Source organism: Apiospora marii, assembly GCF_038362585.1.
Source record: "Apiospora marii strain CBS 49790 chromosome Unknown utg000005l_segment0_segment0, whole genome shotgun sequence".
Classification (NCBI taxonomy): Eukaryota; Fungi; Ascomycota; class Sordariomycetes; order Amphisphaeriales; family Apiosporaceae; genus Apiospora; species Apiospora marii.
The window spans coordinates 1,579,213-1,606,844 of record NW_027117377.1 but is presented as its reverse complement, the minus strand read 5'-3'; the positions used below and the strand labels follow the sequence as shown (position 1 = coordinate 1,606,844).

The window sequence follows — 27,632 nt, the reverse complement described above, 5'->3', positions numbered from 1 at the left end:
GCCTCTGCGAGAAGCGACAAGACTAGAGTCTAGCACGATATAGCCTCGTTGCTAGATCCCGGGGATCATCCTGCAACAACTTTGTACAGCAGCACCCTGCAACAAACCTGGCACCTGGTGGCACACACAGGCACGAACACCACGGCGCTCCACAGCGGGACGCTTTACCCAGGCACGACTAATAAAATTGAGTACGAGGTAGTCGGGCCAGCAGCCAGGCTCCTGCTTCCCTTTGCGTACCTGTCCCAGTATTATTCATCTGGGTAACCCTGTCTGTCATCATCGATCACCCTTACGATTTCATACCGTCGCCGGGACAATCTCGTCTCGTTTTTCTCCCTCTCTCTTTTCCTCTCTTCAGTTCCTCGCGTTCATCCTTACCCCCCAAAGGACGAATTGACCAGTACACCGCCTCAGGGTGTGAAAGAAGAAGAAGGCAATACGTCAGAAGAAAAGCAAAGAATTCAGCCTGAAAATTAGGCTTGATTTGGGCTTGTTCGCTTGGCTTGAGATTGAAACTTGACAGGTGCTGCTGGTGTCATCTCAATTTCGGATTGAACGAATCCCACAAGCAGACTAATACCGGGTTTACTGCATCTGCACCACTTGCATCAATTGCGCTACCTTGATCTTGAGTTTTGGCCTGCCACTGCCTTGCACCTTGCACGCACACGCAATCAGACCAATTGCCCACAAGCAAGCAAGCAAGCACTGCTGCTACCTGCTGCTGCTACAGAGAGAGACGCACTATTGGCACCACTGCCACACCCCCCGACAGAAAATCCTAATCGGGCTGCCCTTCAACCTACCCAATCCTACCGTTCGCAACGACATCCCTGCTGTCTTAGCCGACGGTCTTTTCCAGCCCACACTGTTTTCTTATTCTTCGCCCAGACGCTCTCCCTCGCTCGCTCTGGGGGGACTACTCATTCACTCATACACTCGCTCATCGATATCGAAACAACTTCCTTTTTTATTCAACCGCCCTTTTTTTAATTCCTTCCAAATCCACATTCTCCCCAGAACCCCGGACTCGGACGGCAAAGTAAATAATACTACCTGGGCCAAGTCAGTGTGGTGCTGTATTATTTATTATTTGGAGGCACTGCAGGTCGTCTTTGGCACTTGCTGTTTCTGCTTTGGTGCTTTAGCCCGGCTTGCTCCTTGTCCAATCAATCCGCCTCGTCTCACATGAGCCGAGAGACACGAGCAGTCAACACGAGATAGGGACACTACCTCAGCCACGCTGACCAGGGCCTTGCCTTGTCTGGCTAATCGCCCGTTTCTGGCCCTGTCGCTTCCCTCCGTCTCAGTAATCCGTCGCCTGAGCGCTTGCTGTTCTTCTCACCTTCTCTCTAATAATAGTGGGAGGAGAGAACAGCCGCCAGCGCCGTACTGTCTCGCCAATTTTTGTTCGTCTCAAGTCGCATCATTCGAAACATACCTCTCCATCATCGCCGGCCGCCCGCGACCTCTCTCATCCAGTCTTTTCAGACTGCCCAAGCTGGTTCAATTCAGCCAACTTGCGCCGCCAAGTCCTGTGAAGGTAAGCTTCGTCCCATCGTTACCAATGATTCAGCCTGTCCGTCGCTGCTGCGCGCGAATGGATCTCGTCTTCCCGTCTCAGGTGTCCTATCGTCCCTTGAATGGATGGCTGCCACACCAGTTTGACAAGATCTGTTACAACCACAATGAGCGTTTGCTGGCGCACAACAGTCAATTAGGCTCGGTTGTGACCAACGATCTATCATGTCGTTGAACATCATCGCGTCGGCTCGTTATCAATTCACTTTCCCATCTGCTCACCTCAGCATGTTATTTACACGTTTTCTATGCACGCGCTAACATGGCACCTCCAACAACCAGGCAATTATATCCTAGGGTGTTAAGCGCAAGGCAATTCGCCATGTCGTCTTCCAACGCTACAAGTACGGACACAACATTGAGCGCGGATCTGACCTCACAGTCGGATCCCGCTACTACTGATGCCACGACTGAAGCAAGCCCTAGTACTGACACACCCACCTCTGTAGCCCCGACGGAAGCGTCGCCCACGCAAAATACGTCGCCGGCGGCCGCTCCTACTAGTGAAACCAAAGAGCCAGCACCCTCACCGTCGTCAGACCCGACACCAACACAGCAGCCAACTACTGAACAACAGCCAACGACGACACCAGCAGCTCCTACATCACCTACGGCCGCGCCTACTACTGAGCAGCCAACCACCAAAGACACGCCTACTACTGCGCCGACTACTGCGCCGACCACCGCACCTACTACCGCGCCTTCGCCAACCACTGCGCCTTCGCCGACGACCAAAGATGAGCCTACGACAAAGCCAAGCACTACGCTGCAAACATCGCCAACGAATCAGCAAACCACCAAGAAGCCTGAGCCAAGCACCACTCTCATCCCGACTACCATCGTCACCTCCGAGAATGGCAGCACCGTGGTCAAGACGATCACATCAACTCAAGTATCAACTCCGACCGGGTTCGCAGACCCATCCGAAACCGGTAACGGCGGCAACATTCTGCAGTCCAGTGATGCCTCGTCGGGTAGTGGGCTGAACCAGCAAGGCAAGATTGCTGTTGCGGTAGTGGTTCCGATCGCTGCTGTAGCACTCTTGGTCGTAGCTGGCATTTTCCTGTGGAGGAAGCGTAAGCAGCGAAAGGACGCCGAAGAGGAGCGGAGGAAGGAGGTTGAAGACTACATCTACAACCCCAATGCCGATCCTACTATGCCCGACGTGGGTGGCGCCGGCGGCGCGTACGAGATGAAGGAGGACGCTTCCTCTGGATATCGCGGCTGGGGATCGACTACGCTGGGAGGGTCTACCGGACGCAAGGCTTCCACGACCATGTCTGGTGGAGCAGCAGGTGCGGCCTACTCAGAAATTAACAGTCCTACTTGGGGCAATGCATCTGACAGTAGATCAGGAGAACCGCTGATGTCTGACGGCTCGCGTTCGCCCGAGGGTGAAATCCTCGGTGCGATGGGGCCCTCGACTGCCGAAACCCGCGGCAACGGCAATGTCCACCGCGGACCGTCCAATGCGTCCTCGTCCTACAGCGCCACGGGTCGATCCGAAGGCTCGGCGGAGAACGGTGTCGGCGTTGCCTATGGAGGCACAAACGCGTATTATGACCAGTACGGTAACCCCTACAGCGAAGGCCAACAGGGTGCCGGCGGAGCTCAGCCCATAATTCGCGACAACCCAGCTCGGCGGAACACGAGGATCGAGAACCCGTCGCACTACCCACAGCAAAGTGCCGGTATCTCGCAAAACTTTTAGACCTGTTCCAAAGCGTGCGAGAATGCTCATGCTTTGCCAGAGAGTGGTTGTGTGCCACTTTGTGCTGACCTTACCGTCTCTTCGTTTCTGAAAATTATTCGACAGATACCCAGCTATTGGCGCCAAGTGCCGCCTTTACTTTGTCGCCAGCAAGACTTCTTGCAATTGGTCTTATCATGATTGACACCATATTTCTCTTAACTCTTTGGTTGGGTCATCCGGCGTTCGGCGGTCCGTCTACACTTTACGCACAAGCATACACCTCTTGGGCAGAACTTCATCCGCTTCATGATAATCCATTTGGCAGCCTCGGCCACATTTCGCCAGCCTTGGCACGCGCCCGTATATACGGCATCCTAGCTTCGGCAGTTACAAAATCTTTACCGCACATCAACGACATCTACATCTATTTCTTTGTTCGACTACGTAATGGAGTCAATGGCTACGGGGGTCATGACTGGGGAGAGAGGAAAAACGAGGTGGCATTTGGGCTATCCGAACGTTACTGCAAGCTTGGCACGATCACGAAGCTACTTGCTGGAAGCAGCAAACGGTATTGGAAACGAGGCCACGTGGGGATGGTGGCAAGGGACAATGCTTGATTGCTCGAATCTACGGCTTACTACATACTTTGCTACGAAGAACCGACTTCCTTGTTGGGTCTCCCGGTACTGGAACGCTGGGTACTGGGGTATTGCGGTTGCACAGCCGGGCAGAGCACAAAGACATGCAATGTAGTCGTCTGTACTGGCGGGTGATGCTGCTCGGGGACCTGTCTAGAAAGCCTCTCCAGCGGAATGAGGCAGGAACACGAGTAGGGGAGTTTCGAGTTGAATATTCAAGGAGGGATGTCCGTGTACGAAGAGGATGCGGCTATGCTGCAATTGACTGCGACGAATACAAGCTAAAGTCATAGTATAACCACCATTTAATGCCACATATTGCATGAACTTTGTTTATATTGATCCTCTATTTTTAATTTGGCTGGGATGGCTACAAGTCTCAGCTTTCACTGCGTCCCAGTTCCCAAAGTTCCACATCGAAGTTCTCGCCGCTGTTGACCCTGACGCTGACCGTTTTCATGATGCCGTTTTGTGTCCATTGGCCCCTCGGGAGGTTCCTGCTGCTGCCGCCTTCCTGGCTCCTCTTGCTGGACCCTGTGTCGCCGCCCCCTTTCTCCGACCTGCAGTCGGCAGCACAGTCGCTACTGCCGCACCAGATGAGGTTCCGTTGGCTTCCGGTTGCTAGGTGGTTTGCCTCGCCGCCCTCTCTGGGTGGGGAAGCGCTCCGTAGCCTCTCCAGGGCGTGCAAGAAGACTCTTCCTTTATTCTTCCTGTTGTTGCTATTCTTCTTGTCTGTCTTTCCCCCACCGGCTGCTCGGGCTGATGAGGCAGAGGAGGACTGGATGGTGATTTGGGCGCGCTGCGTGGAACCCTTCCGGCGACCGTGCATGTTGGACAGCGAGTCCATGAAGATGGTGGTGTCCTCGCCGGGGCGGCTGGGGTGTCTGTTCGAAGAGGGGGCGGTTGTTGTGGTCTTGGTGGTGCCTATCGTCGTTGTTGTGGGTGTGGCGGTGGTCGTCATCGTCAGGACTCGGCGTAGGCTTGCGGCGAGGGGGGTGTAGGTTGGGAGGTTGAGGGCGGTTATGCCGAGGTTTTGTTCTAGGCTGGTTGAGGAGGGAGGAGTTAGTCGATTGGCTGGTAGTTGGTAATTGTTGGGTTGGGTTGGGATAGGGTATGGGATAGGGTATGGGATTGCTTCTGGAGTTCTGGGATCTGGGAAAAGGGGTCAAGATTGGGTCGATGGGACGGGAACAGCTAGGGGAGGGAGTTTCGTGACAGTGTCTCAAACGGTTCGAGTGCTCGAAGGCGCGAATAGATGAAGAGGCGGGTAAGGGGGAAAGAAGTGATGGTCTAACTTACGTTCCCCATAGGATGGTCTTGTACAGGTTATCCCCATGGACGCATTTGACGACTGCGCATGCTGCAACACTAAGGATAGATGTGTGTTAGGACCAAATCTTGGCTTTGCTTTGTGTTGCCCCTTTTCCTCGGCCACCCACGCACACGTACTGTCTCTCCACGAATGGAAGCAAAGGTAAACGGGAATAAGAAATCACATACATAATGCCCAATGCCATGATTCCCCATAACGCCGCACGCTTCTTGGCCAGCATCGCCAGCCGACTCAGGAGCAGCGAGGGAAAGAGTGCAAGCGCCAGGTCCGTCGTCGCGCTCCAAGCCCCGTGGACCCGGAGGGCCGTCACAACCACCTTGTCGCCCACTTTGGCGCCGACCCGGGCCCGTGTTGCTGTCGTCGTCAGGCCCAGCGTCAGGAGGCTGATGACGACGGTCGCGATGAGGATGGTCCAGTAGCCGCGGCGGTGCCAGGCCGACGTAGCGATCTTGGCTTGGGAGGAGGAACGCGAGGAGGCCGACGATGATGAAAGGTCCGGGTTCTCGTTGCCCCCCTTTTGCTGCGTCATCAGTCTCAGGCACATGAGGCACGCGGCCGCCTTGGCCGTCATGCTGGCCAGCAGGTAGAAGTGGCTCGACAGGATGGCGTAGTGGACCGGGAAGGGGTACTCCGATTTCCCCGAGCTCTTGCGCTGCTCCTGGGACTGGAGCGGGTGCGGGGGCAGGTCGGCGAGGCCGTTGAGGCTGGCCGTCATGGTCAGGCCCAGCTCGGCCAGGGCCAGGACCATGGCGAGGTTGGCGAGGCCGTCGGCGCGGTCGGGGTTCTGCCGCGTCTTGAGCGGGACCAGGTCGCGGAGGACCACCGAGACGAGGGCCAGGAGGGTGGTGAAGATGGCCATGGTCAGGAGGACGCATTCCATGGTGGCGGCTGACTACATAGAAAGAGTGACTATAGGAAAACGATAAGAGAGAAAACAGATGATAGGTAATTTATCACACCACCTCGACCTAAAATAGAAGACAAGAGCGAAGCATATATTTCTTGTGCATGATAGGAGGAGGGATCATCCAGCCCTTTTCTATCTCCTGCATCTACCTAGCCAACAAATGCTTACGCACTTACAAGCATACATGAACAGTCACACACAGGTACGTGTAAAGGACTTTGTCCTTTTTCGCGGTCTCGGCACTTACAAAATGGGAGCCAGTGCCCTCTCGGCAATGCGAAGAAGGGCTGAGAGGAACGACTAGGGAAGGACTCCGCGCGCGCGAAGCCACAGCAAACAAACATCTACAAGGGGAGGAGCCAACGATGGGATTGGTTTCTCTCAAGGTGAGAAACCCCATAACCTTGACCTCGTCTTCTCCTCCTGCAGGTGTCATGAACGAAAATTGTTTCCTGAAAATCATAATAGCGTGTGGCGAAGTGGTTGTGGTCGATTCCCTGGTATACGTTGTATTAATAGCAAACATTTCTTTCCATTTCTTTTCTTCAGTCGACACGTTTTTCTGTCGTCCTCAAAATCCACTGCCTAAGCGACCATGAGCTATAGCCCATGGAGTTAGTTCCCAGGACTTCTTCCTCGCTCAAAAGTGTGTCAATGGCATTTCAGTTTCATTTGTCAAAAGAGTGAAAGCCGAGATTTCCAGGGTTTGCTGCTGCTGACCCCTTGCATCATGGTTTTCCACTATCGGGCACGGGGTAAAGGGCGAGTCGACATCCCTTGCATCATTTGGGAAACACTTGTCGATGGCCGTTGGCATCAGGACTTGGATTGAGGTTTGACCCGCCTGTCCGGATTTCTTCTACATGAACCTGGTGCTTAATTGCCTGCCATGTCACAGTTGCAAAGAGATTCAAGAAATGGTGGTGTGTATGTTTCAGATATCGTGACTGGCTGACTGGAGATGGGGGAACGGGATGGATGGCACACTTGAGGTATGCAGTTGGTTTGCCAGGCGCGTGGCCGCGTGGATGAGGATGGGGATAAGATCTCGCATCCATCCATCACGATCCAGCACCCAAGAAGGCGACCGGGTCATAGTCCAGGGGTCCTTTTGTCCTGGTAGAAACGTGGGAGGTGACTGATAGATGCTCCGCACACCCCGCAAACCTCCCCTATCCTCGTTTCTCAGTTGCGATATTCCAAGACGGATTTAGACATGTGCCATTGGCATCTGGGCTGCTGGCTCGCGAGTGACAGACTTGCATATGCCTAGTACTTACTGTGCCCAATAAAGATGCGATCCAACAACTCGGCAGATTCCATGAAACGAGCATATCTTCTGCGGCCGCTGATACCGTCGTGGAAGGAGGGCCGAGTGGCCGTCTCCCTTGGTATTTGTCTATTCTATAGCAGCTCACGGTTTCGTACCATGAAGAGTAGGGAATCTCTTGGTAGGTGTTCAGTTCGTACGTCGCAACGGGAGGGATAGCGATACTGCTTGGTGAATTCGTAGACTGCCGCCCGGAAATGTATAGTAGGCATGTTTGTACTTAAAGCCGATGCCAGCGGTGAGAAAGGGACTAATGGCGGATATGGCTGGGAAACTCTGGGTCTTTGAATCGTCTCTCCTGGTAGCCGAACCAGTGGCGTGTACGCTCTCTAACCTCCAGACAAGCTCTCGGTTTGCTTTTGGGTGTTCCCAGCCCGGAAATAATACCAATCAATGACAAGCGTCGGATCCTCGAAGATCCTAGGTAAGCTACTTCTCCTAGAGCTGAGCACTTCGTCGTGGCACATCGCTTAAGGGAAAGGCGTTACGGATGGAGTGGCCAGATACCAGCAGTCTGGTAAAAGGTAAGAGCACCACTCCATTCCTGGACACAAAGCCGACAGTTCGTGATCAACTGCCGGCCCCCCTAATTCAGTTGGTGATGGCGCATGATCGGATAATGATCCGATGTAATTCTCCTCGCCGCTCATATGGGTTTGCCACAATATATGTCAACAATGCCGCCGGCATGTCAATGCTACTCTAGGTCCTGTGCGGTGACTTTGAGAGGAAACGTGGGCAGGGGAGCCTGGATGTTGGGTCGTCTAGTGTTAAGCACGGTGTATACACCCGACTACTTGGGTCTTCCAAGCCGCGTGTTGCTAATATCAACAGCTTGCGGCTATTCACCTGTTCGAATGGGCCAGAGCCTCTTCCCGGCTGGGGAGAACAACACGAAGTCTGTGATACGAGTGAAATTTGTGCAAATGCTCAGGGGTGAACATCCGATATTCATGGTATGAAAGTGTCAATCTTAAGATTTGGCCCGGAACGATGTTGCGTAGTCTGGTTGGGCTTGATTATCAACCTGCCAGTCCCTCGAGAGACTGAGCCTGTATGCCCAGTAGACTGACCAGATAGAACCAGTCAAAAAACCATGGTTGCATGTGCCCTCCATAACCGCCCTGATATACCCTACCATAGGGGAATGCATGTGACCCTCCAGCGCCCCTTTCCCGCTACCCGGGTCTCATATCCCCTTACCGCCCCAACGGACATGCGTCTCTACACCCCAGGACCCCGTCCCCCAATACCGCTCCCCATAGCATTGGAACTCGTCCCCTTGAGGGCGTGGTCGTTGGGGTTCGGCGCCGCCTCGTAGAGGATCTGCGCCGGCGCGCGGCCGAGGGCCATCCACTCGCCCTTGAAGCCCAGGTAGCTGAACCGCGTGACGTCCTCGTCGCCGTCGCCAAAGTTGTCCTCGAAGAAGAGCGCGAGGCGCGTGACCTTGCCGAAGAGGGCGCGCTTGACGGGCAGCTCCTGCACGTCGCCCGTCTGGCTGAGCTCCAGGACCTGGGTGGGGGGCAGGTCGGCCGCGGCGTCGAAGTCGACGTCGTCGCGGTTGATGAAGAGCTTGAGCGTGCGGGGCGCGCTGCCCGACGGCGACGTGCGCAGAAGGATCGAGTGCAGTTTCACCTGCCCCGTGAAGGGCACCTGGACGATGAGCTGCTCGTCGGCGTCGCTGGCGACCTCGGGCTCGACCTCGAGGCGCTCGGCCCACGTCTTCTTCAGGACCGCCTTGCCCGAGCCCGTCGTCTCTTCGTTCAGCGTCTGCACGCCGTCGAAGTCGATGTGCTGGTACAGGCTGTGCTGCAGCGCGGGCGTGATGTCGTCCGAGTGGTCGTGCTCGTCGTGGCCGTGGCCGCTGTGGTCGTGCTCATCGTGACACTGGTGAGACATTATGTGTAATGAAGTTTTCTTATGATAATTGAGTCAAGTGGCTGATTTAACAAGATGCGAAGTCATCCAGGCGAGTGAGTTTTACCTGTGTAGTTGAAGAGTGGTGGTGATGTTGGTTTTTGGTGTTTGTCTGAAGTGTGAATTGAAAGGGTCGCCACTTCCTGATCAAGCGATGAATAATAAGAAACCCTCAGTGAGTCTCGCCTTCCAAACGGGGCATCAACACTGGCAATCTGTTATAGCAATTATTGCAGCCATTTCGACCCAAGGCCTGATTACGTGTACTTTACGATGCTTTTCTAATCTCACACTGGCCATCTCATGATTTTTGGCTCATGGCTTTGTTACTGAAGCACTTATTGATGATGGAACTGAGGGGCTCGCTCCTCTTATACAACGCATATCCCGGTGCTGCTACTTCTACAGCTTTCAAGGATTCTTGGCAATCTCACAATACGTCCCGGAGAGCTACAACTAATTAGGAAGTCCAAATGCTTGTTTTCACGATTATCTTGGAATTTTGTAGTTTTTGTAATAATCATAATCTCCTTTCCCCAAGCGCCTTGCCTGATACGCGCAGACATAGCCTATGCGCCCTTGTAGTTATACTTCAGTGCACCCAGTTCTCCTTCGGGATCGACACTCCCCATCACCATCTTGGCCAGCAAGACCACTGCATACACTACGGCCGGCAAGTTCCCCAAACCGACGTGCCCCCACTGCTGCGGCCCATGGTCCTTAGAAACAAGACCCGTCATCACCAGCACACCGCACAGCCCCGCGTTCAAGTACGGCATGTAGACCTCGAGGGGCGACTTCCGCTGCATCACGTCCAGCATCGCCGACCTCCCTCTCGCACCCCCGTCTTTCTGCTGGCCCGAAACCCCCTTAACCCAGCGGTCCAGCGCCGGCACGCCCGTCTCGCCCGGCGGCAGCGCGTGCAGCATCCAGGCCGTGCTCCCGAGCGACGTCAGCGCCAGCATCGCGACCAGCGTGTTCAGCCTGCCCGGCTGGACCAGGCTGAGGAGGTAGGGCACCGTCGAGAGGATCGGCAGGGCCAGCAGGAACAGCCGGAACTGGCTGTTGCGCGCGCGGTTCTGGGCCGCCAGCGACTCGATCAGCTCCTCCTGCTCCTGCTCGTCGAGGGCCTCCTGCGCCAGCAGCTCGTCGTGCGCGAGCGTGTCTTCGTCGGCCGGGTAGGAGAGCGTGCGGCGCAGGCGCGCGGCGGCGGCGGTTCGGTTCATCTTTGATGGCTGGCTGTTGTACGGGTTTGTGAAGGATGGCTCGGAGAGGATGGTGTTTGTCGCGAGAGAAGTGTTGGGTTTTCTTGACCAGATACGGATGACCTAGTGCGAGGTTCCGTAATTCTTTAGGTTTTCGAAAACCAACACGGTGTCGTTGAATTATGCACAGCCAAAGAACGATACAGTGTTTGGATATTAGAGGTGATTGCTAGGTAGAGTCTTGAATCCAGGACAAACAAATAGAGCTGCAAGCTACAAGCTGCCTGCAGGCGGGCGCTGCTAGTGACGTAGCGGGGTCCGTTTCCAGGGTCTTACAGTGAGTGCCGACAGAAGCTACCCCTGCTGGAATTGTTCAAATTGTACTTACGAGAAGGCCCGGCCGATCAGTAAGGCCGACCCTCCGACAATCGAACCGTTTCTTTGGAGAGCTTACCAAAGTGGGATGATATGATGATCGAGAGATAGCTCCCAGCCCAATTGAATAAGTTAAATCCGACTTGAAGCCTTGACGACTCTATATCGCTTGGAATTGGAACACACAGGAATTGCGCAACAAACATGTTCTCCAGAACCGTGCGCCGGCGCGCGCTGCAGCTCGCTCTGCGCAACCCGTCAACTACCACAAACACAACCGCCGCCTCCGCGACATCCCGCTTCCCTACATCGATAATACAGCGCCGGACCCTGACCCGGGCGCCGAAACCCGGCGATGGCCCCCTGATGGAGCGCCGAGGCGACCGTGAACTACCCCGTACGTCTACCCACCCCGGCCTTCTTCTTTTCTTTACCTGAACCGCAGAGGCGGCCGAATAAAACATGAACTACCTACCCACTAACATCACCTGCCCACACACAGACGTCGACGACTACACCTTCCGCTGGGGCCGCAGCTTCCCCATCTTCGTCGTCCTCATCACCATCTCCTCGCTAGCCATCTTCAACTACCAAAAGTCCTCGAGCCCCGTCGTGGCCTCGACGCTGTACGCCCTGCGCACCTCGCCCAAGGCCCGGGAGCTGCTGGGCGACGAGGTCTACTTCAAGCACCAGATCCCGTGGATCTCGGGCACCATGAACCAGCTGCAGGGCCGCGTCGACATCTCCTTCAAGGTCAAGGGCACGCGCTGCGACGAGGCCGTCATGCGCTTCGCCAGCTTCCGCCCCGGCGCCAAGGCCATGTTCGAGACCACCGAGTGGAGCCTCGTCTTCCCCGACGGCCGCACCGTCGACCTGCTCGACGGCGACGACCCCTTCAAGGGCCTCGTCGGCACGCCCATGACCGAGGAGGAGCGTGAGGAGGCCACGAGGGGGTTCCGGCAGCAGCTTAAATAGGCTGTGGTACGTATCAACGTTGCAAAGTCGACAGCCTGAGTGAGCGGGCCAGAGACAATAAGAAGTAAAAATTGTATAAATATGAAGTCGGGGGTATATATATATGTAGATATCATAATGCAAAGTCACGTCTGGACGCGAAGCAGGATGGCCGGCGGGAGTTGGTCAATGAGTCATATACAGAGAGGCAGACGAAAGGGGTTTCTATGACGATGCATACAGTCCCGTATCTTAGGGCGTCCTGGTTATGTGTACAACATGTATATAATACAAACAGACATTCCCATATTTTGACATGTCTTCTTCCCTGCTCACTCGGTCCAAATTAAGCAGTTACACTCTCAGTCGCCGCCACCGTTGTAGCCGCAGCCGTAGTAGCCGCCATAGCCTCCCCTATCGAACCCTCCTTTCTCGCCTCCTTGAGCTCCAGATGCCTTAAGCGGGCCTGCTCCAGGTTGGCCTCAGCCTCGGGGTTCCGCTCCAGCAGGATCCTCCGGGCCTTGTCGATGAAGGTCTGGGCCGGGGGGTCCTTCTTGATGGCGTCGCTGATCTTGACGACGCAGCCCTTGGGGCCCGCCACGTGGCCCGAGACGACCACGATGCCCATCTCGTTGTCGACCTTGAGGACGCGCAGGTTCTGGATCGTGACGCGCTCGTTGCCCATGCGTCCCGGCATCTTCTTGCCCGGGTGCACACGGGAACCGCCACCTTGCGAGGGACCGGTCGTACCGATGGTGCGGTGGTTCTTGGAGTTACCGTGCGAGGCCTCCTGACCCGCGAAGCCGTGGCGCTTCATACCACCGGCGAAGCCCATACCGCGGCTGTTGGACCGCGCGTCCACAAACTGGCCCAGCTTGAACCAGTCCGGCTGCAGCTGCACGCCGACGGGCAGGAGCCCCGCCTCGGTCCGCACCTTGAACTCGGACAGGTGCCGCTTGGGCGCCACGCCCTTGGCCTCGTAGTAGCCCAGCAGCGGCGCCGTCACGTTGCCGGCGTTCTTGTGGCCCAGGCCCAGCTGCACCGCCCAGTAGCCGTTCTTGGCCCGCGTCTTGGCCGCCACCACCTCGACCTGCTCCATCTGCAGGATGGTGCAGGGGGTCCGGAGCCCGCCGACGAACATGGCCGAGACGCCCTTCTTGGTCGCCAGCACGCCCGTGCGCAGCGGCGTCGTCGCCTCCTTCCGCTTCAGGGCCGCCGCGGGACCCGCCGTCGGCGCCGGCAGGCCCGAGTTCACCTGGTTGAAGCGGGCCGGGCGCGAGCGCGAGGGCAGCGTCGACCAGCCGTATTTGACGCCGCGCTTGGCCGTCCGCGGCAGCAGGGCGTGGCGTTCTGTGAGGAGGATGCGGGTGGTGAGGACGTTGGTCGAGGGCGACGACAGGCTGGCCGCCCAGCCGGCTGGCAGTCGTGGTGCCATTGTCGCTGGGGTTTTGCTGGTGGTTGTGGCGGGGGTAGTATTGTTTGTTCTCGTGCTTTCGAGAGTAGGGTCGGAACGAGTCTTTTCCCACTCGTTTATTCGTCAATTGGTTTCGTCGTGGCCTTATAGCTGCATTGCCCGTCCAGTCTCCTCCCTTGCCGAATTGATGGTGTCGTCGTCTAGTTGGAGCTGGAGCCTTGTGGTCGCTGGGGTTGGAGGTCAAACCGCAGGTTGGAAAAAAATCGGGCGGGTCGCAGCTGCCAGCTCCCCCAGGAAATTTTACGGCGGGCCAAGTTGACCATTAACGCACTTATCAGGCAGCTCTCCCAAAGCCTCACCCAAAGAGCAACTTTTCTCACCGGCTTCGCGTCGGGATCCTACAATTTCGCCAGTTTTCAGATTCAGACCGGCTCTCCAGATCAAGCCGCCTCGCGCCTTCCGATAAAAATGGTTTACTATTACACGTCGGCTGCTGTCACCCCGGCGGCATACGTCTACGTCGGCAAGGACAAATTCGAGAGTAAGTGAGCACAGTCCATGCCCCTCACTCAACTCACTCAGCCCTTATACAAGGCGACTTATAGCAGCGGAAAATTGACATTTGTGTATACAGATGAGGAGTTGATCAAGCATGGCTGGGAGGAAGATGTCTGGTACGTTATATCCCATTAAAGTACGCTCGGAATTTATATGTACTAACCTGTAATTTAAGGGTATGAAATATGCATTTGTTCTTGGCACCTATCTACCATATAAAACGAAGGTAAAATGCTCATGCCGCCTCAAAAAACATGTAGTTCCACGCCGACAAGCTCTCCTCGGCGCACATCTACCTGCGCCTGCGCGAGGGCGAGACCTGGGACGCCATCCCCGAGCCGCTGGTGATGGACCTGGCGCAGCTGACCAAGGCCAACTCGATCGAGGGCAACAAGAAGGACAACGTGACGGTCATCTACACGCCCTGGTCGAACCTCAAGAAGGACGGCAGCATGGCCGTGGGGCAGGTCAGCTTCAAGGACCCCCGCAAGGTCAAGCGCGTCCTCGTGCCCGAGCGCGAGAACGCCGTCGTCAACCGCCTCAACAAGACCAAGGTCGAGCGCCACCCGGACCTGCGCCAGGAGAAGGAGGACCGCCAGAAGGAGCTGCGGAAGCGCGACAATTCGGCCCTGCAGGCCAGGGTAAGTCTACACAGCCCGCGCCTATCTCAGTCGCCCTTTCTTTCTGGCCTCTTCTTGCTTCAGCTCCCCTTTCTTGCCTATATATGTATATGCAAGATATATGAGAAGGCAACCTGGAATGTGCTAACCAGTTATACCTAACTTATAGAAGAAGGAAGAGGCGCGCATCATGAAGGAGAGAGCCGAGAAGAAGTGGCAGAAAGAGCACGCCTACGACGACATCTTCTCCGAGGAGAACATGGCTCAGTCCAGCAACCAAGATCGTTCTGAGGACTGGGAGGATGACTTTATGTAGACTATGTCAGCTACAAGATACACCGTCCCCCAAAAGAGAATAAACAAAGTAAAACCTCTACACCCAGTATTCATCACGTATTGCATCTAGTTAACCCAGAATGTCGTATTAAAAGCAAGGTATATTGAAGTGAATATCTAGGGGTGTGGGTTTAGGCAAGGGCAATCATTATTCTTTTCTTCATCTTTTCATCTTCGCCTTGCCAACTGCGACGGCGCATTCGCGTTTCATCCATATCTACACGTCAATCGACTCGTTAAAACGTAAAACGCCGTTATTCTTAAGGATGCCGTCAACGCCCTTGGGCATGCGCGGGAACGGATCAGCAAGCGGGTGCGCCTCTTGGGACTGTTCGGTCGACTTGTCAACGACCAATGCCAGCCCGTTAGACTTGATGGCATCGACCAGAGCAGGAACCATGTCCTACACAGCATCGTCAGTATATGAATTGTCGCAGCACGTTTTGGTTCAGTATGACTTACAAGGAGGCGAGAGCAACATATCAGGCCCATGAAGTTGTTGTTCTGCGCGATCCGGACCACCTCCTTAATGGATGACGTTCGTCGGCCGCTGGTCTCAATGACGCTCGGCGCGGGCGTCGATTCCTCGCGGCCCAGATCGTTGCAGAGGAAGACGGGGAAATTGGGCTGCTTCCAGTTAAGCGTCGTGCAGAGCGTCGGGTTGTATGAACTGAAAACCACGGACCGCACGACGTCAGGGGCTTGGACCTGGGCGCGCTGGGATCGGGCATGATCGAAAACCACGGTCAAGATGGCATCCACGAAACTGTTCACGTCGATAGCTGGGCCCAGTCCAAGACCTCGCTCTTCCTCTTCCGAGGGGTACATGATTTGCAGGTTCACATGCATGCCCTTTGGCAGCAGTGTCAGTGCTTCCTGTAACGAAACACCAGCGGAGGCCAGGATACGATGCACATCGGCAATATTCTCCATCGGCTGCGACGGCAATGTAGCAACATGAGTTCTGCTCGGGCTCTGCATGGTGACTGTACCGAACTGCGCATACGACAGGCGAGCGACAGGCACCTCCACACCTCCACAGTTGATATGCCATCTGGGCCACAGGACGGGTACGCCGTCACTGGTGTGCTGGACAAACAACTGCACGAAATCTCCAGAAAGACTAGACCCCGTGACAAACGTATTAGGCTGTCGGTCGACTTGACTGGTAGCTTTCCAGTAGGTCTCGAAGTCGGTAATCTCGAGCGGCATCCCCTGGAAAGGTTTTATGACTTGCGTGTTGAAGCTGATCTGGCCAATAGCGCGAAGTCGCGGGTCGAATAGGGGCAGGCAGCATCGACCAGACCTGCCCAGCACCGCACGGAACGTGTTAGGTAATGCCACAGTCTTTGCGATAACCTTGGCGCCGTAGGCGGGGAAGACATCGAAGTCAAGGGAGAAGTTTTCGAGATCCTCAACTTGGAAGGACACCAGCCTCGTGTCTTCCTGGAATGGGAGGATGATGTTCTTGGGAATAAGATCGGAAGCTTTGGATGATATGGTGAGACGTGAGGCGGGGTATTTGCTGTCCTGGAAAAACACCAGCGGCTGGTCCTTCAGCTGCTCGAAGCTGATCTGAACCACAGTCTTGGTGTCCAAGAAGTTGTGGCCGTATCGCCGGAGAGGTATGATCGGTGGAGGGAGTTCGAGAACGGGGATGGCATCGACGTCGAGCGACATGGGCATCGGCCCGCTACTTATCATGGGCGCAAGATGCGCCTGCATACCTTTCGGGCTTTTCTTTTTGCTGTCCAGGAACTGCGACAGCAGCTGCATGCATTCCAGATGCCCCTCCCACGCGGCATAGTACATGGCAGGTAGGTCCTTCTCGTCCAGAATGTTCGCATCCGCGCCAATATTGAGCAACTCCCGCAAACAAGGGACATTGCCCTCGCTTGCAGCATGCACTAGAGGCGTCCATCCGTACAGTTTATCGATTTGGTCCAGATCAGCACCGTACTGCTTCAGGAGCATGAGCAGCTGAGGGGTCTGTCCAGAACGCGCTACCAGATGCTGCGGATACAGCCCCTCGGCATCGGACAGGATTTGGGCACCGTTTCGAAGAAGAAGTTCAACGATTTCAAGAGATCCATGCTCGCAGGCGAGATTGAGCGGCGCGTGATCTGTGTCCGACTTGGGGTCCAACCGGGAAGAAGTCGCCAGGAGTCGTTCAACGCATGCCAGATGTCCGTGTATGATAGCGTGGATCAGGGGGGTGAAATTATCGTGGTCGATCAAGTCAATAGTCGTCGAATCGGCTGCGAACAACAAGTCAACAAACATCGAGTCATGGGCTGGTGTCCTTTCCACCAGACATACCTTGGAGGAGAGCATCGAGCATGTCCAACCGTCCATGCATGCTCGCGTAATGCAGTGGAACACGGCCGTAAACGTCGGTTCGGTTTACAGCGACGTTGCCCGAGAGACCCACGCCTAGGACAAACCCATTGCCATAAATCGTAGCCTGGTGTAGACAGTTCCGTTCGTTGATGTCATCCTCGGACTGAATATCGACGAGGCCCGTCTGCAACAGAAGTTCCAGTGATGCCTGTGGAGCTTCGTGTATGGAAGCCAGGAATGTGCGTGTCACCCTTTCCATCAATGACATTTCCGCAACAGGTGTCGAGTCCGCCGTACTTCTCATCCTACTGAGCAAATCTCGCAGAGAATCGAGATTGCCAGAGATGGCAGTGTCGAGCAGCAAGGAGTCTGCATCGCCTTCGTCGGTGCCTAGAAGATGCTGGCTGCTGATGATGTGTTCCGGTCGTTGTTCGAAGCTCACATTGTCGCCCTCTGCCCATGCCCCTAGCTCCTGCAAACTTGTCGTGGCCTGATCCGAGAGCTCGCTGATGACGGTTGCATTGAAGAAGGGCTGTACCTCCACGGCCCGAGAAAGGTAAAGCTCCTTTGTCTTAGATTTGGATGTCTTGTCCCATTTCTTCAAGATCTTGGAGAAAGCAGTGCCGTTGATCTCGACAAACTGCTGTAGCTTGTTAAGGTCATTGGCAAACTGCTGGAAGCCCTCTTGCAACGTTGCGAATTTTGTCGAGCTTCTCGAGACTCCTTGGCGGGACTGCAGCACTCTTTTCTTGTCCAACAAAGTTTTCAGGCGGATCTTGAGCTATAGATGGATAAGTATCGTGTGGAGCTGGCATCGATACTACTACAGGCATCGCCCGGCTTACCTCGGCTTCTTTCTGTAGATAGAAGACATTGACCTTCTCTAATTCTCGTTCCTGACTTGCATCAGCAAGGTTCCGAAGGACGCTCATCATAGAGCAGAATGTGAGCCATCATACCAACTGGAAGAAGAACTTGGCCCTGTTCGCCTGCAAAGCTGACTGCGAGTCAATGGGCGTGGCAGGGCGGAGGGGGTCATTTTGGGCGGCGAGCTTAGGTGTGGCCGAGAGCTTCTTGATGAGCTGTGAAACGATTATTAGTGGCTGGCTTCCAGGGTAGAGGGGGGAGTTTTAGGGGCTGGTGGATCAGTATTATTCTGGTACATTAAGCCCAAACTCGCTTCTCCTCGGTTTACCAGACTTTGATGGATGAAGGGACAGTCAGCAAAACGAGGGGGGTGTCGACAACGTCTTACCTTCTTGAGTGCCTTGTAGTTTACGAAACTGGCCGCATACTCTGGGACTTCAAGCTGGCGCTTCTGGATCTGTTTACCGAACTTCCTAAAGCGGAATCAGTGACCCATGTTCACAGGAAAGGAAATGAAAACGTTGCAACAGAGGAAACGAGTAAGACAGCCGGGACGCCATGACCAGCCCGGGTTCACTCACATAGTGTGATGTGTGAGCCAGCAGCAAGCCTGGGAAGGCTGCTTGCTATGATTGACCGCTTGGAAACGGCAGCAGTGGTAAGTATTTCAATGGGCAGGTTGGACAGATTATCTGCACGGGTGACTGTTGCAGGTTCAGTGCTACCAAGCACAGTACTTGAAAGTATTGGTATGGGTCCGTTCTCGTCTGCCGGGGGCGGAGTGTTTCTCTGTACCCCGAGGGTATGTAGTTAACGGCGCCTAGAACTGAACCACGCAGGCTGCTGCGGCATCAGATATTCTTGGTCAGAAAAGACAGTCAAAGAGCAGTGGTGATGATAGTGAACGACAAAAGCACGTGGTATTCACTGTTGGTGAGTAGAAGTTCCCGGCCGAATACAAATATTACACGGTGGATGGAGCCGAGGCGGGATGCCTGAAATGGCTGCCCATGTGCCAGGTATGTCATGTGCCGGCCCATCTTACTATATCCATACTCGGGACAGCCAAGCAGAGTGAAGTAACACCCAACTCCGATCCACCCTAGCACAACAGAGCGTGGCTTTTCGATTTCTCCCTCTTTGTGAAATGCGCAACGTGACTAAAGACAGCAGGGTGGTTATCGTACCTTTGGAACGGGTATAGCTATCTCTGGATAGCACCAGTACTGGTAGACAGAGATTGGTGCGGCGAAGAGAAGCTTCGGGCTCGCTCGGAGCGACTGTTTCCAAACTAACCTACACACTTCAGGTTAGGTACGACTCATGCAGAATACCCATTTAGGGCCCGAACGACGAAGACGAATGACGACAGCCACATGGTAGGTGGGGGTCAGTTGGATGCGTGACGACAGCTCGATGGGAGGTATCTTGCCGCATCGAGTAAAGGCTAAGAAGGCCGAGATGAGACCCTGGGACAGGTTGTGCTGCGGCTGCATACAGGGGCCTGTTTGATAGGCTCTCATCAAGGGGTTCGCAGATTGACGCGGGGGTAGTGATTGCCATGCTGGGCCAGCCCGGTCTACATATGTATCGAGTGTATGTATTCAAGCCGCCATCTAGTCGCCGGCTAGAGGTGAGATGATGGGAAGATTTTGGGGGTGTCTTACAGGATCAAATAAGGAAACAGAAAGTCAGGCCTAGGCTCTGTATATTAGGAGCAGATTCGATAGGTGATACCTGGGCAATTCAAACCGATGCTTGAATAAGGATGTTGAATAAGTGGTATACCGTATGTCTATCGGGCGTTGGGAGGAAGGGTACTAGCGGGCCGGTCGCTTAGATGATGTTCTATACGCAAATGACACATGAGCAAGTAGTCCGGCGGAACGAATACCAATTCTCCGTGACGAATTTGCCGATTGCCCACTTGAACGGAACTTTTACACTCTCGAAGAAGACCGAAAGCACTCGAGAGCACCCGACCTTTTTAGAGTTGGGAAAAAGTGCTTTGAATCTGGCAAGTCCAGATTCTATGGTGGGGTGGGTGGTTTGCTGTAGGAGGGGCCCAAAGCATAAACGGGTGCTTCCAAAAGTACGTACGCAGGTGCGGGACGGACAAGGACAACGACGACAACGGCGATCAGAAGAATGTAGCCTAGGTTGTCCAGCTGCAAGAATACAACGTCCTGTCGTGTGCTGTGTTTGTTCTTTATTTGCGCAGTAGAACCCAAACAATTGTGCTAAAGTGAGACCTTGAGCATCAGCCTCTCTTATCTGCGATACCCAAAAGCTCTAGCCCAAGTAGTTTCCTTCGATCCGATCTTGGCGACTATTCCTCGTCATACACGGCCTCGGTCACTTGGTCATTTTCACTCACAGCAGAACGAGTAATTTCCCGAGAGGACGAGAGAACCCCTCAATTGAATATTTCCTCCTGAGCTTGCCGGAGTATTGAATGGTAGACCATCTATAGGGCCCCGCTGTCGCACGAGATGTTGCGAATCGGGCGAGGGCGGCCAATCAGAATGGGTATAGCGAGAACGTGGTCGTTGACATAGGCAAGGCTGAAAGAAAGACCCCTGTCGCTGTAACGCCGCGCATGGGGTTGTTTCCGGTGGGTGAATGAAAGGTCGAAATTTACGAGGCTATTCTATTTCTATCGGCAGGCATTACGTCGTACTGCTGCTGCTCCCAGTTTAAGCGAGTGAGCGCCCGTCGCCCGATGCTACCTTAGCGCCATGTATAACCGGATTATGTAAGGTCGCGCACTCGACCTGTTCCACCTTGTTGCCAAGTACATACTTCCATCTCCTGCAGACTGCATGCATGCAGCAGTTATCCTCCAATCCGAGCCTTAATATGCTTGTTCCTTTTGATGTTAGATTATATCAATTTGCGAATTTATGATCGCTGTTTAATAGGCGTACATTATATATTTTTATTTGTGTAGGCAATAATGACTATTATTCCCAATATAATACTGACTGTTCGACATGAGAGTTAACAGCAAGACAGTGCTCAGGGGAATGTGTCCCATGCCGGACCAGATATCAGGAGGTGGCGACCAGCAAGACCACCCCTCCTTAGTAGACAAGGAGATATAAATCATTCACAACTGCGTCCTCCTCCGCCCTGACACAAGTCAAACTGCCCATCCCCCAAATACCTTACACAGATGTGCAGTATCAAGTTCACCGGGCCTGGTACGGAGGCGGCGCCCCAATGACTGAGATGGATTGGAAACCATCGTCGTCCTTAGGCCTGGCCTCCTCCAATTCTATGTCTGCATTCCGCTGCTGTTTTCTCTCCCTGCGCTTGCTGAGTGCGAGGAAGAGCCTCGCGTGTACGGTGTAGGCGAGGAGACCCAGGAAATAGAACTCCCAGAGCAAAATGCCGAGGAAGCGGATAAACAGCTTGCGAAGGCTGCTGTCGTTGTACCGGGCGTCCAGCCACGGCCTGAAGAGATCCCGGTGCGCCTTGATGCGCGTCGCGATTGAGAAGAAGAAGAACATCCCGACGAAAACATGGACGGTGGGTAAGACAAGTCCCAGGGTCATGCCAAGTATTATGGGCAGCTCGTCGTGATCCCCTGTGGCTGGTTGGACATCTGGGACGGACTCCATCGCGGCTGGTTAGAGTATCGTTGGTAGAGGGTGATGCGCTTTGGTATGTATGTATGTGTGTGCGTGTGTTCGGCGCCGGTGTAAAATGACGTTTGGTTCGATCCGTTCAGCAATTCTTGGACGATAGAGTGACTTTTTTGACTGACAAGTCGACTGTTGTGATAAATTCCTAGTTTTGGTTGAGGAGACTGTGGCATGGCAAAGCGGACAAACGAGGGCGACACTACCTTACTATATATTCGATCATTGCTAAAGGAGATATCATTGACTATGCGAAGTACATGGTAAACCAGGATACAATATAAAAACTCTATTCGTAGGGGCAACCTCTTGCGAGTCTATTTCATTGCGTATGTGCGCCGTGGTGGACAACTTGCTCTAGAGTGCGTCCATACCTTGGAGAGTTTCGGCCATACCGTCGTGATACCTACCGCCTTTGGTCCAGATAATTGCATTTGTCGGAGATACGGAGCGGCCGAACTGTGGCTCGGCTACGAGGTCTGGCACTTGACAACAGTGACGTGAGGCAGAATGATAGCTTGTGCAAGAAACGAATAGAGTAATCGAATATCTTAAAGAGCTACTTTCTACATGGTTATGTCCCATACATAGGTAGATATACACACATGGTTATCAGAAACCAACCCAGCCTGCTCCAACTAGCGCCAATAAGTATCCGACATGTCATAATCCCAGATCAGAAACCACCTTTCCGCTTCGCTTTCTTCTTAGGTCTCTCCGACCCGGACCTCCCACCAAATGCGCCAGGAACGGGCTGCGACATGCTGACCGCAGAGGGCCGGACCAACGCATTGGGAGGCAGCGAGGGCTCCTGAAGCGGCTGGCTGGCCTGGCTGCTGAAGAACTTTGTCGTATCGGGAACGGGCTGGGTCGACCGGAAGGACTTAGCTTTCCGCTTCCGCTCCTGCTCTGCCTCCCACTCCAGCCGGAGCAAGGCCTCGCCCCTTTTGCGCTTCGTCGCCAGCTTGGTCTGCTGCTTGACCCTCCGCAGCATCCCTTCCGTGACTTCTGTGTTGATGTCCACGCTCCATACATGATCCGCAGGGTTGCTCCCCACGACCCAAGTCGATGTCCGTTGGGATGGCTTCGGAAGCATCGGTTTGCCAGTTCCCGTATATGCTCTGATCAGAGCAATGGCGCGGTCTTCTCCACCCACAGACTCTGACTGGGCTTGTTCAACTGGCGCAGAGGACATGGGTGTGACTGATCGGCTACTCATCTGGCTGCTAAGGGCCATGCTCTCGCCCAGCGCCGGCGAAGAACGGATATCCTGTGACGCACGTTCGGGTACTTCAAACGCAGCAACGTCCCGGAACATCATCCCAAACAGTGACAAGAAGCTCTCACACGCCATACTGCGCAGAAGAATCGGCGTCATACCATGTTCAATGCTATATGGGTTTCTGCCTTCAACGAGACTGGAGAGCTCGGAGGATATGTCAAGAAGACTACGCTCCTGCTCCGGTTTCGTTGACTGACGTGGCCGTGCCATACTTGCGATTTGTAGACCAGGGTGTGTGCCACTTAATCCTTCAATCTCTGCCTGCCACTCTTTGCTTGCGTCTTCAAGGTCTGCAGGGAGCTTGACATCCTGAATTATTTGGTGCCTGTTTGTAACAAAGGTTAGTATGGGTAAACAAGCGATTGCAGTGAGATACCTACAATGTCTTCAGAGGCAGCTTCTCCGCCTCAGCTGCCTCCTGGGCAGCAACATATATGGGATCGAACGGGGCTGCACCGTAGATGTCCATATCGACATCCTTGCTATTGTGCATATGGAGTAGATCGAGTGAGGTTTGTCGCAAAAGTTCATGAAAATGCTGCACGCGCCGACGGATCAAGTCTCTCGGCGGCGGCGGCTTCAGATCGTTACCAGCCGCAATTTGGAGACCCTCTATTCTATAGCGAAACTCTTCAAAGGCGTCTGGGACAACAAAGCGCTCGGCCAGAGAGCGTACGATAGTCCGTTGTCGTTGGTTCTTTGGTATCATATCATCAGCACCGTCAACTGGGAGCAGTCGAGGTGTTGGCTTCAACTCGGAACTTCGACCAAGAGCACAATTAAGACTCAGGTTGGTGCCAAGAAAGAATATTTGATAGTACCGCTTGGTTTGGTTAACGAACAAGCGATCTTCGGGCGTCAAAGTGGTCTTCCGACGGGGTGCAGTAAGCACAGGACTCAGACACAGCGTTTGCAACCGGAGCTTGTTTTTCTTTGGAACATCTAGTACCATCATATCACGGTGACACAGGACCCTCTTAGGCGAGTTCCTAAACTTGGTTACGCAAAAGACGTCAATCCAATTGCTGCTCCTGGAGTAGAGATGCACAAGGGAGGTGCGCTGATTTGCTGAATATGGACCAGGCGAAACAGCGAGTTGAAGATCGCGGGATATTGTGTCTCTCATGTGCGGCGTAGAGTGCAGGATAAGTGCTGTCTTCAGGACGCTGCTGGACGAGAGAGAGTCATGTTCCGAGAACAAACCACACACAAACAACGCTGTCGTGGTAACAACGAAGAAATAACGTGGATCACCATAGTCGACATGGACGTCAAGGATGCAGTTGTCAGATCCTTCGGCTAAAAAGGGGAGGTCCGGCAGGAAAGTGTCGGAGTTGAGGTCCAGTATGCGAAGTATTTCCTGGTTGCAGAACAGCAATGTGGATGAACGTTCGAGGGGAGGATACGCCGGTCGTGCTTGCCCGCCAGAGCTTTCTTCGTCGTCCGAATCGTCATCGTCTTGGTCCACTAGATTCCCAATCCAAGATATCCGATGCCATCGCGGGTCAGCCGATGACCTCTGGGCTAAAGAGTTTCGTACACCCTTTCGAATGCTACCGCACTTGACCAAGTGTTTCTTAGGCCGCCTGATGGTTCTGGATCGCGTTCCGTTGACATCCCAGACGGTCCATCGGCCTCCCTCGTCGATGATGGCTAATTGGAGTGGTTGCGATTTGACACCGGGGTTGAATGATACATCCGAATGGGAATCGCACCCAGTCAGATGCTTCGGCACCGTGAACAACAGATTGGGGTTTACATGGGAAGCGGCATGTGATCCGTTCCCAATGAACGTATCGGGATCAACTGGTGTCTTCTGGTATTCGGGTCGAAACACACTTGTGCCGGTGTGTCGCTGTACCAGCAGCCATCGCACTGGCTCGAACCTCCTCAAGCTGACCACCGTCTTGATGCGAAGAATGACACCGGTTTCCTGCGTCCAAAACGTCTCCTGGGGCTCTTTCCGACCCAGCAGGTGGAAGAGGGTTGAGCCGTCGCCATTGAGCGCCCATCCTTCGAGCTTGGGCCGGACGAATCGCAGTACATCACTCGCAGACCCAGCAGCCATGGCGATAAGTGGGACTCCTCCAGATCCGGCTGTGGCGCTGCGCATATCAGCCATTTCTCCAATAGCAAGCTGCGTCGACTGACAAGAAGCCCTTGCGCTAGTATTTCGACCAGATATCTCGGGAGCGAGTATATTCCCTAGTATATCATCACCCAGGGCGGCTTCTGGGTGGTTCTTCAGCAGCCATTTCTTCTGCTGTTGAGCAACATGCCAGGTCCGTCCAGCCGGCAATGCGTCTACATGGTGAGATCCGGAAAACCACTCTTGTGCAGGAATGATTGACTCAAATCTGGGAGCTGCGATCTTGTTAGCCGGTGCCCCTTACAATAGAACATTGAGCTGGCAAGAATAAATAATGCGTACCATCTGGATCATGGTTTCTTGCATATTGCCAGCCCCATTCTTCCGCCTGTTCATCTCCAAAGCTGGAGTATGTCAGACGTCCTGGGTGGCCAAATGAAGAAGATTGAAGACGCCGTTCAGCCATCCGGCTCGCCCAGGTCGAATTTCCGCTCTACTATCAATCGATTATGACGGTACATACTACGACACAGCCAGAGGCGAGAAACAAGAAGGTGAGCAAGAACGCGGAAGGGGCGATGGGACGTCACAAGGTGAGAGGTAGCAGAATCGGTTGCGGGAAAGTACAGAAAAGTAATCTCCGTACAGAGACGGCTCAACTCCTGGAGGTCGACAATGGATGGTTTTTAAGGTGATAGGTGATAGGCTCAACCAAGCCTTTAATGGGAATAAGCAAAGTTCTGACAGGGTCCACTGGAAATGCAAATGCATGCTGGCTGGCTCTGTAAGAACTCTGGCAACCCCACAGTTAGTGCGCTGTCTACCCCTGCCCCCAGCAACGCCATAGGCTGGAGGGGACCATTTGGGCAGGGGACGTAAACAAACTTCGAGTTCGAGTATGCGATTTCTCAACCAACCCAAACCCAGCCAAGCCAGCCAGCCCGCATTGGATTAGACCACCACGACGTCGTCGCATCAATCTAAATTCTACCTGTATCGCCGGAATAGAGACTACCGAATATCATCCAAATGAGTCGCAATCGCTTTAGAAGCTCCCAACAGGACACCATGGCGTCAGTCTTCGAACCGTCAATGTCCTCGAGTATGAGGGGCCAAACCCCCATGTCGGCAATGGCGCCCTCCATGGCGGACCAGCTCCCGAGTATCAACTTCGGCTTCGACGACCTGCGCGACCGCATGGCCAAGTTCAGCGCCAGATTCGACACCTTTATCGAGCTGGGCCGGAAGCGCGTGCTGGAAGAGCGCAACCAATTTCGCATGAACGTCGCAGAACTACAAGGTTCGTTTTTTCTCTCAGCCTGAGCCCCGCGCGCGCATGCTCTTCTCACACCTGCGAACCCCGACTAACATAATCATATTTGTACAACAGAGGACCAACGGATGAAGAAGAAGGACATGGAGATCCTCCAGCTAAAGACCAACACGCACCAACAGACCATCTCCAAAGAGGCGGCCGAGACGCGGGAGATGCAGGCGGCGATCGCGTCGCTGACCCAACAACGGGACAAGAACGCGGCGCAGCGCGACCAGCTGAAGCGGCAGATCACGGAGACGCAGGCGGAGATCGACGCACGGCAGGCGGCGCAGCGGGCGCACGCGGCGCGCATCGAGGCGCAGGCGCGGTTCAACGTCCCCGAGCTGGACTTCTGGATCTCCAACCTATGCCTCAAGATCGAAGGCGCGGGGCAGACGGATCGGCTCAAGTTCGTCTACACCCACATCGACGACCGGGACTGGGAGCGCGAGGCCTGGTTCGAGCTGTCGACATCGTCGCGCGACTACGACGTCCGGCACTGCCGCCCGAAGCTGGAGCGCGAAAAGGTCGACCGGGTGCTGGAGCGGGTCAACGAGACGAGGGAGCTGGCGACCCTGCTGAAGGGGATGCGAGAGTTGTTCGTCGAGGCAGTCAAGTCCTAGGAGAGGCTGCCCACACTTTAAGATACCTACTACGATTTAATGAGAAACGATACCACTTCATAAGTCAGAGCAGCGAAAGCCTGGGCTCGCAGAGTATGTACGAGGCATTACTAACTTCAACGGCCCCACGTATCTTTCTGCAGGTGTTGATGATGCAATACGATACAATCCAATGTCAATACTTGTTTGTTACTTCCTACATGTTAAGCACTGCACATAAGTTCTGGTCATAGACAAGTCCCGGTAGGCGTGACTGATCGAATGTAATCCGCGGGCTTCGAGAACGTCGATCAACCATCTCAAGCCCGAAATGCCCTGAAAAAGAACCAATAGACAGGAGTCATAAACACTGAGCTTCTTCGAATGCAAAAAAAAGCAATTCACTGCCAATTTTTAGATTTCAATGAACCCCTGAAAGGTGATTCAGAAACGGACTTAAGAACGCAGTACTGCACTGAAGTTGGGCAGCTGGCCCCAGCTGAGATTTAAGCAGAGCCAACCCAAACGCGCCGCCCTTGCACCTGCAACGACCTCTCTACGCGTCTACATGCCAACTTATACCAGACCGGTTGAGCCTACCTACACATACAACTGCCACAAATTCC

At 54.3% G+C, this 27,632-nt stretch overlaps 11 protein-coding genes across 11 annotated transcripts; 4 read left to right on the top strand and 7 right to left on the bottom strand.

Moving 5' to 3' along the window:
* Positions 1-1,906: 1,906 nt before the first annotated feature.
* Positions 1,907-3,295, top strand: PG985_008398 (uncharacterized protein; the record flags this gene model as incomplete). Its single annotated transcript, XM_066828166.1, has 1 exon — positions 1,907-3,295. The coding sequence occupies one exon, from the start codon at positions 1,907-1,909 to the stop codon at positions 3,293-3,295; it is 1,389 nt and encodes a 462-aa protein (XP_066683078.1).
* A 1,002-nt stretch (positions 3,296-4,297) lies between these two features.
* PG985_008397 (uncharacterized protein) lies at positions 4,298-6,131 on the bottom strand (the record flags this gene model as incomplete). Its single annotated transcript, XM_066828165.1, has 3 exons — positions 4,298-5,063; positions 5,218-5,286; positions 5,419-6,131. The coding sequence occupies 3 exons, from the start codon at positions 6,129-6,131 to the stop codon at positions 4,298-4,300; spliced, it is 1,548 nt and encodes a 515-aa protein (XP_066683077.1).
* Positions 6,132-8,712: 2,581 nt separating this feature from the next.
* PG985_008396 (uncharacterized protein) lies at positions 8,713-9,387 on the bottom strand (the record flags this gene model as incomplete). Its single annotated transcript, XM_066828164.1, has 1 exon — positions 8,713-9,387. The coding sequence occupies one exon, from the start codon at positions 9,385-9,387 to the stop codon at positions 8,713-8,715; it is 675 nt and encodes a 224-aa protein (XP_066683076.1).
* A 587-nt stretch (positions 9,388-9,974) lies between these two features.
* Positions 9,975-10,631, bottom strand: PG985_008395 (uncharacterized protein; the record flags this gene model as incomplete). Its single annotated transcript, XM_066828163.1, has 1 exon — positions 9,975-10,631. One exon carries the CDS (start codon positions 10,629-10,631, stop codon positions 9,975-9,977), a length of 657 nt encoding a protein of 218 aa, XP_066683075.1.
* A 558-nt stretch (positions 10,632-11,189) lies between these two features.
* PG985_008394 (cytochrome oxidase assembly) lies at positions 11,190-11,960 on the top strand (the record flags this gene model as incomplete). The annotated part of the gene is made up of 2 exons (XM_066828162.1): positions 11,190-11,382; positions 11,488-11,960. The coding sequence occupies 2 exons, from the start codon at positions 11,190-11,192 to the stop codon at positions 11,958-11,960; spliced, it is 666 nt and encodes a 221-aa protein (XP_066683074.1).
* Positions 11,961-12,285: 325 nt separating this feature from the next.
* Positions 12,286-13,374, bottom strand: PG985_008393 (mitochondrial 54S ribosomal protein uL3m; the record flags this gene model as incomplete). Its single annotated transcript, XM_066828161.1, has 1 exon — positions 12,286-13,374. One exon carries the CDS (start codon positions 13,372-13,374, stop codon positions 12,286-12,288), a length of 1,089 nt encoding a protein of 362 aa, XP_066683073.1.
* A 447-nt stretch (positions 13,375-13,821) lies between these two features.
* Positions 13,822-14,847, top strand: PG985_008392 (uncharacterized protein; the record flags this gene model as incomplete). The annotated part of the gene is made up of 4 exons (XM_066828160.1): positions 13,822-13,894; positions 13,988-14,031; positions 14,172-14,552; positions 14,701-14,847. The coding sequence occupies 4 exons, from the start codon at positions 13,822-13,824 to the stop codon at positions 14,845-14,847; spliced, it is 645 nt and encodes a 214-aa protein (XP_066683072.1).
* Positions 14,848-15,084: 237 nt separating this feature from the next.
* Positions 15,085-18,634, bottom strand: PG985_008391 (uncharacterized protein; the record flags this gene model as incomplete). Its single annotated transcript, XM_066828159.1, has 7 exons — positions 15,085-15,270; positions 15,330-17,125; positions 17,187-17,988; positions 18,053-18,103; positions 18,167-18,289; positions 18,463-18,547; positions 18,612-18,634. 7 exons carry the CDS (start codon positions 18,632-18,634, stop codon positions 15,085-15,087), a joined length of 3,066 nt encoding a protein of 1,021 aa, XP_066683071.1.
* A 2,631-nt stretch (positions 18,635-21,265) lies between these two features.
* PG985_008390 (uncharacterized protein) lies at positions 21,266-21,697 on the bottom strand (the record flags this gene model as incomplete). The annotated part of the gene is made up of 1 exon (XM_066828158.1): positions 21,266-21,697. The coding sequence occupies one exon, from the start codon at positions 21,695-21,697 to the stop codon at positions 21,266-21,268; it is 432 nt and encodes a 143-aa protein (XP_066683070.1).
* A 697-nt stretch (positions 21,698-22,394) lies between these two features.
* On the bottom strand, positions 22,395-25,555 carry PG985_008389 (uncharacterized protein; the record flags this gene model as incomplete). Its single annotated transcript, XM_066828157.1, has 3 exons — positions 22,395-23,325; positions 23,381-25,364; positions 25,432-25,555. The coding sequence occupies 3 exons, from the start codon at positions 25,553-25,555 to the stop codon at positions 22,395-22,397; spliced, it is 3,039 nt and encodes a 1,012-aa protein (XP_066683069.1).
* Positions 25,556-26,157: 602 nt separating this feature from the next.
* Positions 26,158-27,027, top strand: PG985_008388 (chromosome segregation protein Spc25-domain-containing protein; the record flags this gene model as incomplete). Its single annotated transcript, XM_066828156.1, has 2 exons — positions 26,158-26,389; positions 26,480-27,027. 2 exons carry the CDS (start codon positions 26,158-26,160, stop codon positions 27,025-27,027), a joined length of 780 nt encoding a protein of 259 aa, XP_066683068.1.
* Between the last annotated feature and the right edge of the window lie 605 nt (positions 27,028-27,632).